This window comes from Denticeps clupeoides, chromosome 8 (assembly GCF_900700375.1).
Source record: "Denticeps clupeoides chromosome 8, fDenClu1.1, whole genome shotgun sequence".
Lineage (NCBI taxonomy): Eukaryota > Metazoa > Chordata > Actinopteri > Clupeiformes > Denticipitidae > Denticeps > Denticeps clupeoides.
The window spans coordinates 1,286,496-1,305,881 of NC_041714.1; the positions used below are offsets into that span (position 1 = coordinate 1,286,496).

General features: G+C 44.2%; 1 protein-coding gene across 3 annotated transcripts in view; it reads left to right on the forward strand.

Moving 5' to 3' along the window:
* The window catches only part of thada (THADA armadillo repeat containing), a 52,681-nt gene extending 35,001 nt beyond the window's left edge, over positions 1-17,680 (forward strand). Inside the window, exons 30-38 of one of the 3 annotated variants that reach the window (XM_028988504.1) lie at positions 2,852-2,952; positions 4,250-4,332; positions 8,691-9,040; positions 10,778-10,902; positions 12,721-12,790; positions 13,131-13,287; positions 13,362-13,493; positions 16,153-16,319; positions 16,831-17,680. In XM_028988504.1, the coding sequence (XP_028844337.1) occupies positions 2,852-2,952; positions 4,250-4,332; positions 8,691-9,040; positions 10,778-10,902; positions 12,721-12,790; positions 13,131-13,287; positions 13,362-13,493; positions 16,153-16,319; positions 16,831-17,175 (1,530 nt within the window). In that variant the 3' untranslated portion in view covers positions 17,176-17,680. Of the gene's footprint in view, positions 1-2,851; positions 2,953-4,249; positions 4,333-8,690; positions 9,041-10,777; positions 10,903-12,720; positions 12,791-13,130; positions 13,288-13,361; positions 16,320-16,830 lie in introns of those variants that run through there. The other 2 variants (XR_003750498.1, XM_028988506.1) reach the window with 2 other exon arrangements.
* Positions 17,681-19,386: the final 1,706 nt, after the last annotated feature.

A 19,386-nucleotide genomic window follows, 5' to 3' on the forward strand; every position in this document is an offset into this window, starting at 1 on the left:
ATTGATTGTTGGTTCATTGCTTTCAGCATACCTTATTTTACTCATTTAAACCCTTTACATTTTTACATTTATTCATTATTTTTATACAATTGTTTCTTTTCCTTCAGCTTATTCCATTTCCAACAAAACATTTTCAATAAGTGATAAAATGCAGGCTGAACAGTGAACATTTTTAGGATGTTTTTTTTTTGGATGATAATATATAGCAAGGTGCACTGTATATGACCGTAGACATTTACTTGTCCATGACTGTGTTACAAATCAACTGGTGACCTGTGTATTTTCCTGTATTTTGAATGTTCAAATATACATTTACATCACATTCCTATACCTGATGTCTCATCGTAGACATACTGTCTATGGGGAATACACCACAGCATCTTGGTGTAGATGCAGTGTTTTGTTGAAAAATTTTTGACGCCCCAAATAAAAGGATGCAGCTTTACTGCCAGAGTGTTTGGCACGCATGCAAATATGAGTTTTGACACCACCAGAGCTGGACCGAGACAAGCTGCAGATGTTTGTCCGCCTCCTAATAATGATCCTATTGTCTGCAGACACGGAAAAACAAAAATAGTTCCTGCGCACACAGATACACAGTTTCAGACACACACAGCCTCACCCTGTGTGACGCATGTCAGTTGCGAGTAGTGGCCCAAGTCCCTGTTAAAAAAAAAAGCTCAAGTTCGGCCTTCAGAACTCCCTTCCCTGTTTACAAAAGTGGAACCCATTTTCATTTCTGTCTTCTTCAGCTTTAATTAGTCCTGTGTTGTAGCCACAACAGCAGTCATGTGAACCTCAGTGCAGGGGAGGTGTGTGTATGTGTGTGTGTGTGTGTGTGTGTGTGTGTGTGTCTTGTGCCTCCTTAATTCCAGGTGTGCGCTGAAACGTTGAGATGGTGCCTAGCCAGTGGAGGACCATGATTGGCTCTAGTTCTAGCTCCCCTCAGGGTCAGATTCTCATGAGACCGCATGCCTTCCTCGACCTCCTCCTGATTCCCCTTCCTTTTCTACACTCCCTAATGCACCTTGTCTGCAGACCCTGCCAACATGCGATGCCCGCTATTGGTGCGTTGGGACCACTTGGATTACAAAAGTTTGCACTGTCATAACAGACTTCTAGTTTTATTATTACTTTCCAAAGTAACTAATGGTAAAAGGGAGTACATTATCCAAAATTGTACTATGACATACACTGTGACCGATAAGGGCCGATCAAGAGTTTTGTTTTTGTCTCTAAGAATATTGCTGTTTGTTGCAAACTTTAATAATATATAATTTAATGGGGTGGTGATTTAGCATTTTACCATTTTAATTCTGTGTTGTATAGTTAAACATGTTTGTGGTTATGTAAGGTGATGTGGGATGCATGCAGCATCTATGCAAATGCGGGTTTATCTGAGTGTGTGTGTGTGTGTGTGTGTGTGTGTGTATGAGAGTGTATGTAGTGGTGAAATGACCTGCTTTTGCGGGATTGTGTGTGAATCTGATAACAGGCTGGGAGAGGCTCCTGCTTTGCCTCTATTTTTACCATTTGTGCAAGATGGACTCTTGCGCTGGAGCTCAGTGCAAACAGGCACTTATACAGACAAAAAAACGATGTGGACGAGTGGGTTTCATTCATTTTTAACATTATGAAAACAGTTATGAAAGCATCTTGTGCTTATGCCACTGAATGGGGTGCAGGTGGTCAGGCTTTGGTCAGACTCGGACATACGGATGTAAAAAATGACCCCTCTGACCCGCTGTGCATGAACACACCCTGCAGCAGCGTCTGGGCCCTGACCATGTAAACCGGACCTCGATGTTGTATTTATTTCTGTCATCCTCCTCTGCAGTGCAAGTGGCCATTGGTTTGCGGTGGGTCACATGTTGTGTTCTTCAGGTTTAGGCCTCTATAAATACATTCCGTGTCGCTGTTTAAGGCCAGCACCCCGGGACTTCCCAACCAAATCCCCATTTGTGTGTGTGCTACCCAGTGGGTGTTGGCTTGCTGGTGGTGATACGGCTAAGGGCGGGTCGGACTGGATTGGCGCTTTGCTGCAGGCCTCCTTTTGCCCTCCCTGGCTGGCATAATTAATGGCTTCCACACTGTGGCAGACCAGAGGCCAGTAATGCGTCTATTTCAGCCCAGAACACGCCGCCTCATTCCCCACAGCCGTCCCGACTGCAGCGCCCCGGACTGGAGAAAGGTGACACTTTGCTGCTCAGCTATCTGAGCAACACTATCCTGCATTCAAATTTTTTTCCGAAAACAAATTTTACATACAAGAAGAACACGATAAACCACGGTTTGGGTTGCACTATATTGCACTGTCCATAAATGTGTCTTGTTCCATTTAAGTGCTATAATAATGTATCATGTACCTGAGTCCTAACTTTTCTTATAACCTTTAGTGCATATGTATATAAGCATAAGTGTATAATATTTAGTTGCACTTTAGGTTTTACCAGGTATAGATATACAGAAACAATGGCCTGTACAATAAAGTGCAAACCTTTTGTAACTTAAAAAAACGTACTTTTTAATGACCTTTGAGGTATTTTAAACCTGAAAAAAATTTGCACAATGCTAATGAGCTAGTAAGTTTTTTCAGTACAAGCATACCATGGCTGCCTGAATTGAATTCTCTCCTTTCTCTTTCATCTGTGGACTCCTGAAACATGGCTCTTTGCTCTGCTCTCCAATGTGCTTGGTTTAGATATGAATGTTTTACCACATTAAGTTCTATATTTACTGACATTTCTTTATTAGAAATAACTTCAAAATCATGACACGTCACAAGGTTTAACATTTTAACAGATGATCTCTCTTCTCTGCTCTTTCATCATCCTTCCTCCCTCTCCCTCAGGTTCTGTTCCTCCTGCGCTCCTATCAGCCAGACGCGCTGAAACCTCAACTGCAAAGTAAGATCATCAGCAGTCTTCTGCAGCGATTATGGCTGGCCAGCAGGTAGACACACACGCGCACGCACACACACACACACACACACACACGCACGCACGCACACACACCTGAAAACGTGGGTGAAAGAAAGGCCTCATTGATGGCAGTGGAGGCGTCTTGAGGAGGCGTCTCCCATTTCAAAGCGGCAGCATGATTCCTCTGCCCAGACTGACAGAGGTGAGGTCTGGCTCCTGCCCGGATCATTAACCAGCTCCCCGATAACAGCCAGATCCTGGCCGCGCTCGCCATTCAAGCACACCCTTAACCTTTAACATGTGTCACTGAGCGCTTTTTAATGAACATTCCTGCCCGTTAATGAACGAGCACACCACAGGCTGAGGGCAGCTCGCTTTTCCTTGGTGTTTGAATCCTCCACTCAGTTAAATGTGTGCTACATGTGTATTTTTAGTGGCCTTTTGCAATGTAGCACATTTGGAGTATGTGACTACGTAAGTACGTAGCGTGCCACACGCGCCTCACTATCTCATTGTTGTCCTGTTTGAATGGACACCACAGTCTTCAGCTTTCAGGCACTGAAGTGAGACGTCCTTTGAACAGAAGAGGTGGAGCTGTGGGGAGATGGGGGTTGTGTCCAGGCAGTGGAGATGAAGATAAGATGGAGGTGGTGAAGGGGGTCAGGGGTCAGACCTGAGTAGTTGTCCTCTTGATTGTACAAACCCGCTTGGCATTTCATTTTTGATTTCTATGTTCCACACGCCAGCAGAATACTTGGCATCAGCATGCAAAGACTTTTTTTATTTGTGTTTATATAACTGTGATTCATATCATTTGACCAAAAAGTACCTTGATTCGTCAGAGTTTCTGCTCTGCCTTGTAAGAAGCTTCCCATCTGGGTTTTTTTTTTTTTTTTTTCTCCAAAAACCTGTTTCAATTTGCCAGTGACTGGTCCCATGCTGAGAATAGCTGTGTGTGTGTGTGTGTGTGTGTGTGTGTGTGTGTGTGTGTGTTTGTGTGTGCGTGTGTTAGTAATATGTGAGTGATGAAACAGTCACGTCAGCTCTGAACACTGTGTCCCTTGTTCAAACACCATGTTCCCAGCTCACATACACACATACTCCGACTTCCCTGCATCCACACCTTCAAACGGACAGATCTGTCTTGGTGGCTTATGTGTCATTGACATGCTTATGTGTGTGTGTGTGTGTGTGTGTGTGTGTGTGTGTGTATATGAAGCAGAAGTTTTTTCCTGCCCTATGATGTTTACTATAATCGACACAGATGCAGTGGTTCTGCTCGCGCTGTGCTGTGTGTTGTAATCTAATCTCTTTTTTCCCCTCCCCAGACAGAACCCATGTCTGGTGACCCGGGCTGTTTTTCTGGACCTGCTGGTGTGTGTTTGTGGACCCAGCACTTTTTCTGGAGAAGGTAGGTGTGCAGTGACAGTTAGCAAATCCCCAATAAGTATTCATTTTTAATGATAAGGATCCATAATAATTATATTTCATGAGCAACCACGTTTATTGTACATTGGTTCCCTCCATGACAGTCCTGAACTGTTGAGATGTGGACTGCACAGGATTTCTAAAGTTTTGAGGTGGTTCCTCCACGAGACTCGATTGGATTGAGATCCTCCAACCACTTGAGTCATTTTGGTAGCGTGGCAGTGCACATCATCCTGCCTTCAAGGAACACTGTTTCCACACAATGTGTATGTAGGGGTCACATGTCAAACATTCACATGAGTGCAGCACCCAATGTTCCTCAGCAGAACATTACCCCACCACTGTAGTTATGGAGATGATATGATCCAGTCATGTGGCCATCACTCTCAGTTAATCAACTTTCAGGTCATTTCTATCTCATTTCATTCCTTTAGTGGAACCGAAAGCAAAGTCTGTGCTGCCACTAACCAGACGCTGAGTGTTCTGATTGGTTGGGGGGATCCTGCAGAACACAAATGTGACAGAACCTCCTCGGTGGCTGCTGATGTTCTGGTTTGATTAGATTGCCCTGCAGCAGCAGCAGCAGTGCATGTGTGTGTGTGTGTGTGTGTGTGCGCGCGTGTCTGATGAAAGATTGTTCCACACCCGCCATTCAGTTCACCAAAAACATTTGCACATGGTCTGGGGATTTATTTCGGGGGGCAGACTTTGATACTAGAAGTATGGCTGCTCAACAGCGCAAGCATTTGGCAGATGGTGCAGTTGCGCTTATGACCCAGTTAACAGTGTGTGTGTGTGTGTGTGTGTGTGTGTGTGTGTGTGTGTGTGTGTGTGTGCGTGTGTGTGCGTGTGTGTTTGGCCCCATGTGCTCGACACATGTCCAGCATAGTGGAAACGTTTACCCTTTTTAAACAAGCCTACATTCAGTGAAGGCAAGGCCCTTACATAACACACACACACACACTTCTTCGTCACAGAACCTCACTTCTCACCGTTTTTATTTACTCTTGTGCCCTCTTGCCAATCTGTTCTCATTCTGTCTCTTATTTTCACTCTTTATGTGTCTTTATCTGTCTTGCTTCCACCCTCCATCTCTCCTTTCTGCTGTGGTTTGATTGCCTCTTTTGTTCGTCAGAGTGGAGTGAAATGAGGGAATGAGAAAGCTAGGAGGAGATGTGGATGCTGAACAATCCGCTCATCACTGCCAGTGTGCTCCAGTTCCTGGATTATTCCCATAGCTGCGTGCTGCATGTGTTTCTCTCCACACTGTTTGATCCGTACGGGCTCATAAATACCCCACCACTGGATCTCCACCCCCTCCTGCTGAAAAAACAGCACAGCATTCTGGACGGAGCTGGGGCTTAATCCCAAACTTCTGTCAGACCACTCTCTCTCTCTCTCTCTCTCTCTCTCTCTCTCTCTCTCTCTCTCTCTTTTTCCTTTCTTTTTCTCCCTCTTTCCCTACCTTTCTTCCCCTTCCCCCTTCTGTCTTTTCCCTCTCTCTCTTTCATCTGTTTTTCCCTCTCTCTTGCTCTCCTTCTCTGGTTCCTTCTTCAACACAGTCTCTCATACCTTTACATACATGCAGGCTGGGAGCCTTTTATTCGATTCCCAATCTTTGAACATCTAAACTCGTCTTTGTCTCTTTTTCTGGTCTGAAATGGCAAAATCAGTCTGTGGTCATCGCTGGAGTCTCCACTGTTTGAAATGTTGGTTTAATGTTGTTTCTCAGATACAGATCTGCGCGCTTGTAGTCATAACTGAGTCCACATGGCTTGACTTTTTCAAGCCGGAACACACCCAGTTCACTGGAGATTAAACACACACACACACACACACACACACACACACACACACACACAGTATTGCTCAAGCATTGTTTACTCTCACAAGGAATTGTGCAACATGCTCCAAAGCTGAATCAGGTTTATTTATACATTTTAGGAGGATCACACATCCATCATCTCAGCACAGCAGGGAATAGAGGCTTAGTTTAGTTCTTCAGAACACATCTGGATCACACTCTGCACGGATGTCTGTTTTGTTTTTCACAGTTTGGGTAATGATGGTGAAGCATGATGTAAAACGCAGCTGTGTGTGTGTGTGTTTTACAGTTTATGCTGTCTGTGTGTAAAGACTACACTGCTTCTCACACTGTAAACCTCAGTGGGCTCCACACACATACACACACATTATTTTCTTGTATAAAGACTAATAACTGTGATTATAAGTATTATGAATAGGTAACAATTTTGCCAAACCTAATTTCAGTTGACTCATAATCTGTCATAAATAAGCATAAGAAGTAAATAATCAAACTGTCCCAACTGGCACTTGAGCAAACAGGCTTCGTATTTACACCCATATTTTACTGTGTGTGTGTGTGTGTGTGTCGGTCTTTTTATGAGAACTTTTACTTTAAAAGTGCATACACACACTGCACCCCTCCTTGTCTGCAGTGGTGAATCCAGCACTGGAATGCCTTTCATTTCCTAAATGAATCATTGCTGTGGTCCAGCTCCCCTTCAGAGGGCCAGCTATTTTAATAAATACCCCACACCCCGTCTCTCAGCCCTTTTAATGATGTATTTTTCTGGCTGGACAGGCTCTTGCCCCTGCGCTTTATATTTCGAAGTATTTTCCGGCATTGAGGGGACTGTTGCAGTGTGTTTTTGGTGGTGTACCTTTCACAGTGTAGAGTGTTCAGCCTGGTCCTCTCTGCCTGCTTAGAGGATCAGGTATCTGATAACTCGGGGCTGATTGGGGCCGCGGTGCAGAACCGAGATTGAGTTGCACTGAATTACTGGGCGGAGGTGTGTGTTAAACTAATTGTTCTGGCTTTGAAAAGGAGGAATCTTTAGATGTGTGTGCATGTGTGTGAGTGTGTGGGGGTTGGTGGCAGCAAGTGAAATATTGAGTTCATCCAAGGTGCAAACAATATTGCATTACCTGGTAGCACCAGGCACTGTGTGTGCCGTTTGTATGGTATGTGTCCACATATTTATTCAAAAATTCTAAGAAAGATGGGTGTTTGTGTACAAAATAAAAACAATTGATAAAAAAAATGTATTTTTGCAGGGGTTGAAAATTGAATTTAACAAAGCCCCCCCTGCCTCCCGCCCCCCCAAAAAGTTTTTTGTCTTGGTAAAATGTAGCGACAGCAGCCACTGCCATCCAAGCAATTCTACGCATTTATCTATAACAGGACTCCTCAGGTTCTATTTCATTCATCTGCAAACACAATTTTTCATTTGCTTTTATAAAATTACACAATGTGAACCTGTAATGTTTTCAAGTATATATTTAAAAAATGAAGATATGTTTTTGGTCATATCACCATGCATTGAATTACAATGCATCTGAGGTATCAGGTCTGCTTTTAAGGTTCTATCCAATACATGTGTGAACAGCATTCTGGGATGTTTGCAACTTGTGTACCTGGGTACTCATTCTCGATGAAAGAAAGAATACAGAAGACATATCTGGGTATTTTCTTGACAAATTGACTATTGGAACTGTACTTTTGCCTAACTGGTGATGTTTCATATGAGTGTGCATACAGAGAAGAATGCAGATTGTTTTCAATGCAGACTGTTCAGCAGTATTGGGCTGTGGGTAAAGTTTAAATTGTAGATGTTTTGTATATGTGTAATAGAGGTGATACCTGTTATCCACCTGGAATCTGCAGACTAGGAAACTTATTTGGGGGAAAGGGCTTCATTTGGGACTAATTGAGTCGACTAGTTGTGTAAGAAGGACCTATAATAAGAAACAAGACCCGCCCAACTAGCCTTCATTAAGCCCTTTGTTTCCTTTTCAAGACCCTCTTCCTTTCAGCTGAAAAAACATTTAGGCAGGTCTGGTGTGTAGCGTGAGTGTTGCCCATGTTTTCCTTAGTGATCATATCATTCCTTGTGTTTATATATTCTGTATGATTATGACTGTTTTCATGTGTGATGCGTACATGTTAACATTTCAACAGTTGGCCTGCCAAAACATGGTGTATATATTTTAGTGGCAGCCAGCAGAACCCCGAGACCATATGTCTCTTTCATATAGATATTGTGTGACTGTTTGGTGTGTTACATATGACTTCTGGGCTCTTTGTGGCTGACTTGATTGATCGACCCCTGCACAAGTCAAATAAATATAAACCTTTCATTATGCAGCGTATGTGAGAAGTGATTCGTTTTTGAATCTGTAATTTTCATACAGGAATCCTAGACTTGTTCTTCTGTTTTTTTATGTTTTGAGAGGGAATGTGTGTATATTATCAGTATTCTCTACTGATTTCAATTGGATTTATTATCATTTGTATGTGTGCTGTGGCCTGTCTGACAGACTCTGCGCTGGATGAGCTCCGCCAGAAAACACTGGCCCTGCTAATGGACACTGAGCTCGTGGCCGCCTCCCCTCCCCCTGACCCTGGCTCAGTGCAGTACCTGCGGAGTCTGGCTCGTGTGGGAGTTCGTGTGGGCATGGCCGGCCCGCAGGCTGCGTTCCTGGCCTGTCTGCTACGCTGCCCGGTTTATGAAGTTCGCGAGCTGGCCCTGGATGAGGCTTTGAGGAGACTGCAGAGGGCTGAGCAGGAGGGACATGGGCGTGGTGGGGCAGCTTCAAGCTTTGAGCTTGACCTACGTGCGGTCATTGGCCTCACCATGCGTGACACCCACCCACAATGCCTTGCCAAGGTGAGCACATGCACACACATGTGTACATACTAATCTGTGCTTTAAACACAGCAGTGCATTGCACAAATCCATGTAAACATAAGATTGGGGTTCAGGTTACAATTTAAGGGTTGAAGCTTGGCTGAAGTTTGGAGTTAGGTCTCATGTTCACAGTAAAGGTAAAACCGGCAATCAGTATTTGATTTCACAGATGTTGGCAGGACGTTTAACACATCAGAAAAAATATCGCCGGACCCCTCAAATCTGATCTGAAAGTGCGTATGTTGCTACTAACAAACTTACACGACTCTGAGAGAATGTCAGTCCCAAAACCAACAAAAGTTATTCGGATTATCATATCTCCTCCGAGAGCCTCAGATGTCGGCTCACAGGTCCAGCCCAGAGATCCACATGTGAGTGAAAAGTCAGGCTGCTTCCTGTTTAGCTGACAGAGTCGGATTTCTGTTCCCCATAAACACCCACAAGCCATCATTTCACTCTGTTCCTGTCTGTGCGTTCTGTTTCATTTGATGGGATGTGTGTGTGTGTGTGTGTGTGCGTGTTTGTGCACACACACCTCTGTTTTACTGCACAGCCGTTAGCATTTAACCGCTGGCCTGTTAAGCCAATCCTTGCTGCCTGAAGAACAGAATATGGCTGCGGTTCCATGGCACAGCTTCTGATGCAGTAAAGCAGTATGTGAGGGGAAAGACTGAGTGCGATTCAAGGCAGGTTGAATCTGGCCTAAATCCTTCTGTCCTGAAAACTTTTTATGCATTATATTGTGCGTACATTCCATCAAGGTATGAATATTATCTGTAGTAGGCCTGCACTTCTTCTACATGGGAATTTTAGGGTATATAGCGGTCAGTGCTGATATATTGTGATGCCATTTTCCGTATGTCTCTTCTCATTCGTGTACATGTGTTTCCATGGGAGTGTGTTTTTTAGAGCCGGGCTTGTGTGGCACATGTGTGCTTTTGGCTCTGTATATTTGACTGTCCGTAAAAGACTCTTTGCATGTCTGCGTGTGTGTTTGGGCTGGTGCGCACGTATTCATATGTCTGTGTGTGCGTAGGCATGACTCAGAGGGCACATCAAGATGGGAGCTCATTAAATGGCTCATAAAAGGCGTTGGCTGGGATGGAGGGAGACTGCAGCGAGTGAGGGGCAGCTGTATTATTTGTTTGAAATGCGATCACGTGCCGGCGCGCAGATGCAGTAAATCATGCCCGGCCTCTCGGTTGGGCCGTTTTTCGGGTTTAATAACAGGTTCACACTTTTACAGGGACAACGATGGGTGAAAAAATGCAGTCGGAATGTAAACATGATGGAAAAAATGGGTGGGGAAGGGAGTAAGGTGGGTCCCATCAATGGGAATGAAATTGCATGGTAATATGATTGAGTAAGAAGACATCATTTTAATCATTGACAGCGACTTCCCTATCAATAATATTAATACTACTTAAACAAGTTAGCTAGTTAAGTATACAGGTTTATGAATATGTAATTTTTTTATGTGATAATGCCCTTTTTTTAACACCCTGGTGGTGCGTGTTTTAATCATATTTATCTTATGAATTTATTTGTTTTGTAGACAGCTGTCTTGTATTATACTAATATACATTGCAGCAGCTCTATGCGACATTAGCAGGCCTGCATCAGTTTTGTATGGTAACCAAAGCTTCACCTCACCTGTTCACCATTCAGCTGTTGAAGATTTTTGTTCATATTCAAAGATCATCTTCTGTCTGTCAGGCTCTGCAGATTCTCTCCATTGTCCCACTCCGTTCTCTGTTACCGTGGAGCGATGGTGAGGTCACCCTGTCAGACCTGGATGCCCTGCAGCACAACCTCAAGCTGGCCCAGATCCACACACACAGGTTGTTCACTTACACATCACACTTTCACATACAATTAATACATGTAGCAGCACATTAAAATCTCACCTATGTAGCAACACAATTACACACAATACACTCCATTACATATAACCCTGCAGCACATTTCCAAAAAGTGGACATATTCATGCACATCAGCCAGAAAAGGTAAATGTCAAGTTCTGCTTAGGGAGACCAGCATTCCCAGCACTGCTCCATGGTGCAACAATAAGTACACATAGCCTTTAAATCTTACCGAGTACCTGTTATCATCATTTCATCTATGCACCGTTATTCAAAATGTTTTAAACCAGTTCCACCAAATGACTGCCCATTAACTATTCTCATCACTGATAAAAATATTCTATTTTCTATGAATCATTGTCATGAAAGTAGTCACATTTCATTGGATCGTTAATGTTTAGCTCTTCAATTTTTTTTTCTTTTTGAGACACCCAGTGTCTTTATATAAATTACTGGAATGTCTTCTGTTTTACACACAGATGTGATAAGAAAGATTCTTCTGTCTTGTATTATATAAGCTGAAACATTTTAGTCACCGCATTGTCATATTAAGATTAATATCATACAATACAGCATTTTTCTTCTATCTCAACAGTAGAAATACACATTATGTAGCATTATCAATAACCAATTCAATAACTTATTCTGACTTCACAAAAAACAGATATAGGCTTGCATGTTTAATTTGTGATCTTGTTATTACACCAGCAATGTGAGGGCGGAGTATAAGGCAGAGTGGGATGACCCTGTGAAGTCAGAAACAGTAGTGTTATTAGAGGGTAAAGGAGCAGGAACATATGCACCACATAATGGGTGTCATTAAGGGCCACAAGCATGAAAGAGCCCACACACACCACACATACCTGGGGCGGGGGGGCTTCTCCATTCCGTCACGCATTCAGCGTCTGCTGATGAAGGATATTGATTTATGTGGGCAGAGGCCGCAGCGTTTGTGTGTGTGTGTGTGTGTGTGTGTGTGTTCACATCCACCTGGCGACAGGTGTGTCGTTGTATTTTTAAGGGGCGGCTATATGAGATTCGGCCACGTTCCACACGCCCCACAAAGCTCAGGCCTCTGGATGTTCAGCCTGCAGTTTTAAATTTCAAAGGATTTTCCCACTCCCCGGCACACCTCTGGCCTGTGTGCGTGTGATTGTATTCCCATCGTATTTTTTGCCAAATGTCCCCGCAATGATGGCAATATGTAGCACTTTTTTTTCCGGTCAGCAGATCATGATTTAATTTATAAAAAGGGAAAAAAAAAAAAAAACCTAGCAAGCTAACTTTTAATTGTGTTTAATTGTAGCTACACAGTCACTATAAAGGTGTTCTGATAAATTATGATCACATAGAGAGCAAGTCTTGTCACATGTAGTCATATTCATTTAATTTTTTTTAAATCTGCGTTTGGTTATTTGAAATTTCCTTTTATCATATTAGCTCTTTTAGCATAATACCCCCATCACCAGTGCTCACCTGTAGGCATGGTTATGTGCACCACACTAAAATATTCATTTTGGTCACATTAGACTATAGAAAATCCCTCGATTTTTGTAGTCCTTCATGTGCCTTTAGCAAAACCCTTACCTGGGTGTACACCACCTTGAAATATTTACGTTTTTTTTAACCTTTTGTACATGGTTTCTCATCTCACGTTGATGATGTGGTTATCAGAATAAAACCAGTAAAGCCTCTGCGGTAAGTTAAGTGGTTTTGGGGTAAACAATTTGAGAATTTTTTCATGAATATTTCAGCTTATTCCTTACAGCTCATTGTCTGATGTGTGTGTGTTTTCAGTGTCGAGCTGTTCTGTGCATCTCTCCGGCTCTGCTCCCGACTGGTGGTGCACCTGGCCGAAAACCAACAGGTACTGAGAGAAGTGGAGTGACAGAAATCCAGGGCCCTGGTAGAGAGGGGAGGAAGATGAAACCACTCCCGGTCATACTGTAGTAACAGGCTTTAGCAGGTGTTTTCCACGCCTTATTGTTCTCTCGGCAGGAAAACAGCAACTTCCACACAAAGAACAAAAGAAATCTTCAAAGTGCACATGCACAGGAATAAAACCGTTCATCTCAGCCGTCAGTTTTAGGGTAGTTCATACGTCTGTCAGGTACTTGTGATGTCGTGTAATGAAGTTAATGGTGTGGACAGGGCACAGAGGTCAAGTTGTTAAATGGTTGCACCTCATTGTGAGCGTATTTGTGCAGGATCTCAGCCCAGCCGCAGTGGCACACCTGGGCCTGTGGGCGGCGCTGGTGAAGCAGAGCTGTGGGGAGGAACAGCCCACCGAGGTGAAACTGATGGCTGCAGAGGTGCTGGTGAGGGTCACGAAGAGCCTGCTGACCAGCACCGGGCTGCCCCTGGGTGAGCGTGCTGCTGAGTGCGTATGTCTCATGTAGGAGAGTGAAATGCTGACTTGTGTGGGTATTTTGTGTCAGGTCTCCCGCACACTCTGGAACTGTGGCAGAGCCTTTTCACACTGCTGCAGGATGAGGAACAGGACGTGAGAGCCCGAGCATCTGATTACGTCTGCAGTGTACCTGCAGACCTGCTCAACCATTTACACAAAGGTGCACACACAATCTCCACACGAGTTCTGTTCTTCATAGTCTGTGTTCAATATAAACCTCTGATTACACTGTTTAGCTTGCACACACACACACACACACACACACACTCACTCACTCACTCAGTCATCTGCTTACCGGTTGTTCAGCCGTAAATCAATCCTGAGTTGTAGAGTAAAGTGTCTGTTTTTCTTCAGATTTTCTCCACACGCCAAACCTTAACAATGAATACTGTTCGAGGATCCAGTCATACGACCAGTGACTGAAGACCATAAAACCCAACACACCTCTCAGTTGACCCATCAGCTGCAGCTTGGAGCACAGAGGAGCTGTTGTACAAAACATTAAGAGCATATTCCATTCGCACTCATTAAAGCCCCAAATAAGCGTTATATAAAGGTTAAGCAACGCGTTTCAGGAAAAGTGATTATGGTGATTGCCTGCATGGCAAATTCAGGTCAGGAGTGGCCAGAAGTATGTATCCAATACCTTTACTGAGTAATTTCCTCTCGGGAGTGGTATTTTATAAGCCTGAAGTACAGCAGCACACTAACAGGCCACGGTCAGTGACATTCTGCCTTTTCTGGAACTTTCTTGTGGTTAAATGCAGTCAGGGGTAGGTGTTGGCTTGTAGGCTGTCTGCTGTGTTCCTTTTAATGATTCTCCCTACGTTGCTCCCAAGTAGCACTGCTTTTTCCACATTGTTTGTGAATCTTACGTTTGGTTTGTTTTCCTTTACTCTAGTGGATTGGTGATATGTGGAGGTGGTGGAGAGAGTACAGTGGAGTTGGAACAGTGTGAAGGTTAATAATGCCCACAAAAGCTGATATAGTTCCTGTAACAAAGTGACTGAAATGAGGGTAGATGGCTGTGCACACACACAAACACCCTCTTCTCATCCCCCTGGTTCTCATGGACATTGGGGCTGTAAAACGTGTTTCTTTTTCTCACCTTTGCATTGCATCTCATGTCACACTTCCTGCAGCTCCATTCTCTGTGTGTGTCTTACCGCTGACAGAAATACACACATCACATGAAAGAACAGAAGGCCGTTCAATATTTACCACAGGATCCTGTTTATCTTTCATGTGCATCGTTCAGAAAAATATCGCACGTTTCCTTTTCTGCAAAGCTGAGCAGACTCTGCAGTGCTGTATCTGAAACTAGGCAGGCTTTCATAATTAACACACACACACAAACACACACACACAACACGACCAGTGTTCATCTCATGCAGTTTCCAGACTGCATATGATTCGATCAAATGATCTCATGAAATGACCAAAGCTTCAGTTCTGTCTTGTGTAGGACAGACAGTTGTTCATTTTTTCACAGTCAGTGACACCCGACACCACCCAGCTGCAGGGTCTCACACACAGTGGATATGCAGGACCCCAAAAGCACCTTCTCTAGTTCTCTTTTTAATTAGTTCCAGGCCATGGCGGCTGAGATCGATTACGGGAATTAAGCATGCTCTCTTCCTGCTGGAATGTGTCCCCTCCTCATGTCCACCGCATTCAGACATGACTGTGCAGACTTGGTCCAGAACGTGATGTGCTGAGTCAGCAATCGAAGTTCTGTGTGGCTCTGTTCCTGGGGGATGCATCCTACTGCTGTTTTCACCCTGGGAGTTTTCAAAAAGAAAGCAGCCTTGACTGCTAATTCCTCAATGCGTAGACAAACCAACCTTTTTATTGGAAAATGCATTTTGATGTTAATAAGAAGCCTGTGAAGGAAAGCGAGTCTGATGGGAGGTCAGTTGTGTAAGCTAAGGAGGGAGTGTGAAATCATGTTAGTTGAGTGTGAAACCTCAACTCCCAGAGCAGCTTGAGTTTCCTATTATGTCTTAATGTCAGAGTGTTTTGTGTGTTAAGCTTTTGGAGCCTTTCCAGTATTAAAATCTGTAAAAAGCAATAATAAGAAGACCTTGTGTGGGTTGAATGGTTGAGCCCACATCAGAGCCTGTGAGTGTGAATTGGGGGAGGTGCACTGATTCAGTGAAAGAAAGATCTGGTCGCTTTCCTTAGTTGTGTAGAGTACTGTACAATCTTTTTTTTTTTTTTTTTTTAAACATGCTGTGTGCATCTCAGTGGTTCCCACTTCCCTGTAAAATAATCCCCGACAATTGCTGGAATTTCCCATTGTGTGTATGTGTGATTAGACACACTGGCGTGGAAGGAAAAAGGGCCACGCTGTGATTGACGGGTTGTGGTGACTTCTGAAGTCATCGGGTGTCACGGTGAAGGGAAGTCTGGAAGTGAGAGGCGCTTAGAGACGGACCTTTGATGAAGGCGCAACTGGGGTCATTAAAGCCTTAGGCAGGAGCTGCCAAGAGGGCTGAATGAGTGTTAACATCTCCATTTCTCCCTCCTCTCCTTCCTGCCCTCCTCTTTCTCCCCATTGTAATATTCCCTTTCTCCCCCCTTCTCAGTACTGTCATCAGGATTTTCTTTTCCCTCCTGTTCACGTCTAAAGTTTGGTGACTTCATAGCACTCGCTTTGTTATTGTGCGTGCATGTGTGGGTTTATGAGTTGTGTTTCCCAGAAAAACTTCCTGGCCTTACAGAAAAGAGAATGCACACTCACCTCCCATCTCGGCTCTATGTTTGTCTTTTTTCCCCCCCGAAATACAGACACAAGTAAATCTCTGTCTCTCTCATAGACGTGGCTCCTGGTGCGGTGTGCCCACCCGTTGCTCTGCAGTTGGGAGTTGCGCTGCTCTGCCACCTTCTTCAGGTGTGGGACCGTGTTGGTGATGGCGTGACAGCCCTCATTGAGTGGCTGCTGGGAGACAGCCAGATGGGAGCGCACACAAAGGAAACAGAATTGGTGAGAGAACTTTTGGTGTACTGGGGACCTCATTGACACAACAGGCCTGATTGCTTCGTAATATTAAACCAGTGGTTACCTAGTGGGTAACACACTCGCACAAAGTCCCAGGTTCAAACTTACTACTATTGTGTCCCTGAGCAAGACACTTTACCCCGAGTGTCTCCACGGGGTCCCTGTCACTACTTTAAGGTTGTCTGATAAATGCTGAATATTTTAATATAAATGTGTGGATGAATGGTGTTCCTGGCACCAGTCGCCATTCTTACTTGTCATATTAAAGATATTTATGCTGTTCTCAACACAATGTGTGAACAATTCCCACCACAGATCTACACGCAGGAACATGCTACAGTACTCCTGCTGCATGGTGGTCTTTATTTCAGAAATGTCAAGCATCTTAAGGTCAACTTCAGCCCTTATGGAAACAAGCACTAGACGTCACCACGCTGTAGGTAAATGGTTTACTTCATGGATTATACTCATTTTTTTGCCTGTCTCGCTTGCCCAGTACGAAGACTTCCTGTTTGAGAAGGGGGACCTGAACCTGTGGGTGGAGCCGTTCCAGTGGGCGCGCTTGCTGCACATGCACATCTCTGCCCTGGTGCAGCCGATGGTGACAGATGGGTTCAGGCGGTCCGAGCTCCTCCGCCTGTCATCGCTCGCTCGGGAGCAGGCCCGAGCCTGCAAACGATCGCTGGGGGCTCTGCCACCTCTGCCACAGTTTTCTAACACAGTTGAGCATTCCCGACTCACCGTGCAGGCAGAGAGAGCAAAGCTTGGCCTGGACGTCCTGTCCCATCTTCGAAACTCTTCATTTTTGAGGAGTATAAATGAACATCATGACCTGTTTTAAGCTTTACTGGGTCATTTATCATCATTTTGTGTGAATACGACTGTAAATCATGTTCTGTAGTGACTGCTGAATTAAAATACACCCGTAGCTTTCACGGCGGTACTCGTGTTCAAAAGAAGTGTGCCGTGTTGCATAATCTGTCCTCTGAAGAAAGAGTGAATGTCTACATGTGAGTATTGGTGATGCAGGAACTGAAACTAAAGTGTTGAAATTGCATTACAAAAACTGCCTGCAGCAAAGGAATAAAATGTAAAATGCTATTTTACAGAAAATGCAACGGTCAGCATTTTCCCTGTTATGTCGCATCCCGCAAGTGGTATTTGACTTCTAAAGCACATTCAGTCAACTGATCATTTATAACGTGCTAGATTTATTCTTGAACTTGCTATTTAATGTTAGACTACATCATTTAGCTTTAAAGAAGACTGCTTGTAAGTAAATGTTTTATTCAGTGCATTGGGTACTTCTACCCCACCTTTTTTTAAATAAATGTTTTTAAAATTAATCACACCCATTCACTATGTGGTTGCTTCAAACAGCTTTTATTAATCAGACTTAAATGTGAGTACACATGCAAGCTAAGAAAACAGTATATAATGAGTATCGTGTGTTTATTGTTGCTCCTTTTTCCCAATGCACCCTGTTTTTCTACAAACGCAAGCCAATCTGTGGTATTTCTGAGACAACGTTCCAAGAAGAAGACTGGGTAAAAAAAACCTGCTCCCATTGGCCTGCTACAGTTACGGTCCTGTGTCTCTTACTGTAAATGTGAGGTCATGTTTTTGAATGCAATGGCAGATTAACATTTTGGTCAGTGGGTTCCTTCAAGCATGGAGTATTTTATTTTTTTTTAACGCAAGCGGGCAAAAAAAAAAAAAAAATCTCATCGTTTATTTCTTTTCGGCACGTTGGATGACATTTTGCCTGCATGAAATCTTCGGCGAGATCCTGCCTTGGCCTACAGATGGCGCCCAAATCTCAGGAATAAAACTCTCCCGCCCTTCTCCCTTTCTTCGGAAAACAGCCCTCAGAAGACTGATGGCCCGAACGGGCTACATATTTTATGTATGTTGGATCTAAGGTCCCCCAGAAATGCTAAATGCATTTAAATGGTAATATGTTTGTTTTCAGGATAGAAACTTCTAGAAGGAACTTTGCGCGTGTTCCTTTGTGCCACTTCGGATGTTCACGTTTTGTGCCCTGCCTCTAGAGGGCGCTGTCGCTTTGCTTTTACAATGGAGGGAAAGTGCGCATTCCTTCGGATAACTTGACATGCTTTATTCTGTTTTTTTTTTTACACGAAGAACATCTTGTAGTCGTGGTGGATCGTTAATTAGTTACAGACGCATCCGTGGTCCCGAATAACCGAGGAGTTTAGTCGCAGTATTACTTGTAGAGAAAGAAAGTAATCGAATAATTAACTCCGAAGTGGCGGATACAAAGGCCCGATTGACGTTCCGCCGGTTATGTAATGGCCCGTCCCGAAAGTGGGTCAGTCCGCGAAGAACTGTAGGTGAGCTCGCTCGCCACGCCACGCCACGCCACGCCACACCGGACCTGTCTACCGCCGCTGATTACGCAACCGCCGTGCGCCGAGGTGCGCGTGCGCGGCACAAGCCCACGCATGTGCTCGTTTTATTGTCGCAAATCTTTTTTTTTTTTTTATTATTGCTACCTGATGATCAAGTATAATTGTTTTACGGTCGGTGTACAGTGTGCTGAATCTGTGGGATAACTTTTTTCTCCCCCCAAACATGTTTCAAACTTTTAAAATGTGAGTAACGATCTGAGTCTTGCAGCGGTGATCCGAAGTTAACCAGCCTGCGCTCTCGGAAGTCTGATCCGCGGCGCTGGAAGAAACGGCGAGCAGGAGCAGGAGTTCGTGGGAGGGGTGAGGAAGCCAGCCAACCAACCGGTGCTCCGGCGACGTTTGAAAAAAAGAACCAAGTAGAAGTAGAAGGGGCGTCAACTTTCGCCCTAAACTTTTTGCGCTCCGGTCCGCGGCGCCCCGCCCCGCCCTCGCCGCCGCCGCTATATTCCTGCGCAGAAGAGGGCATTCAGCCTCGGCATTTCACGCAGGACGGAGACCCCACAACAAACCCCGGAACGCGGAGCGCTTCCAGGCTCCCAAACAGAAAGAAAGTGCATTTGGAATTTCGCTTTTCCCTGTTTTTTTTTTGCGTTTTTAAAAAGTACATATGTATAATTGAA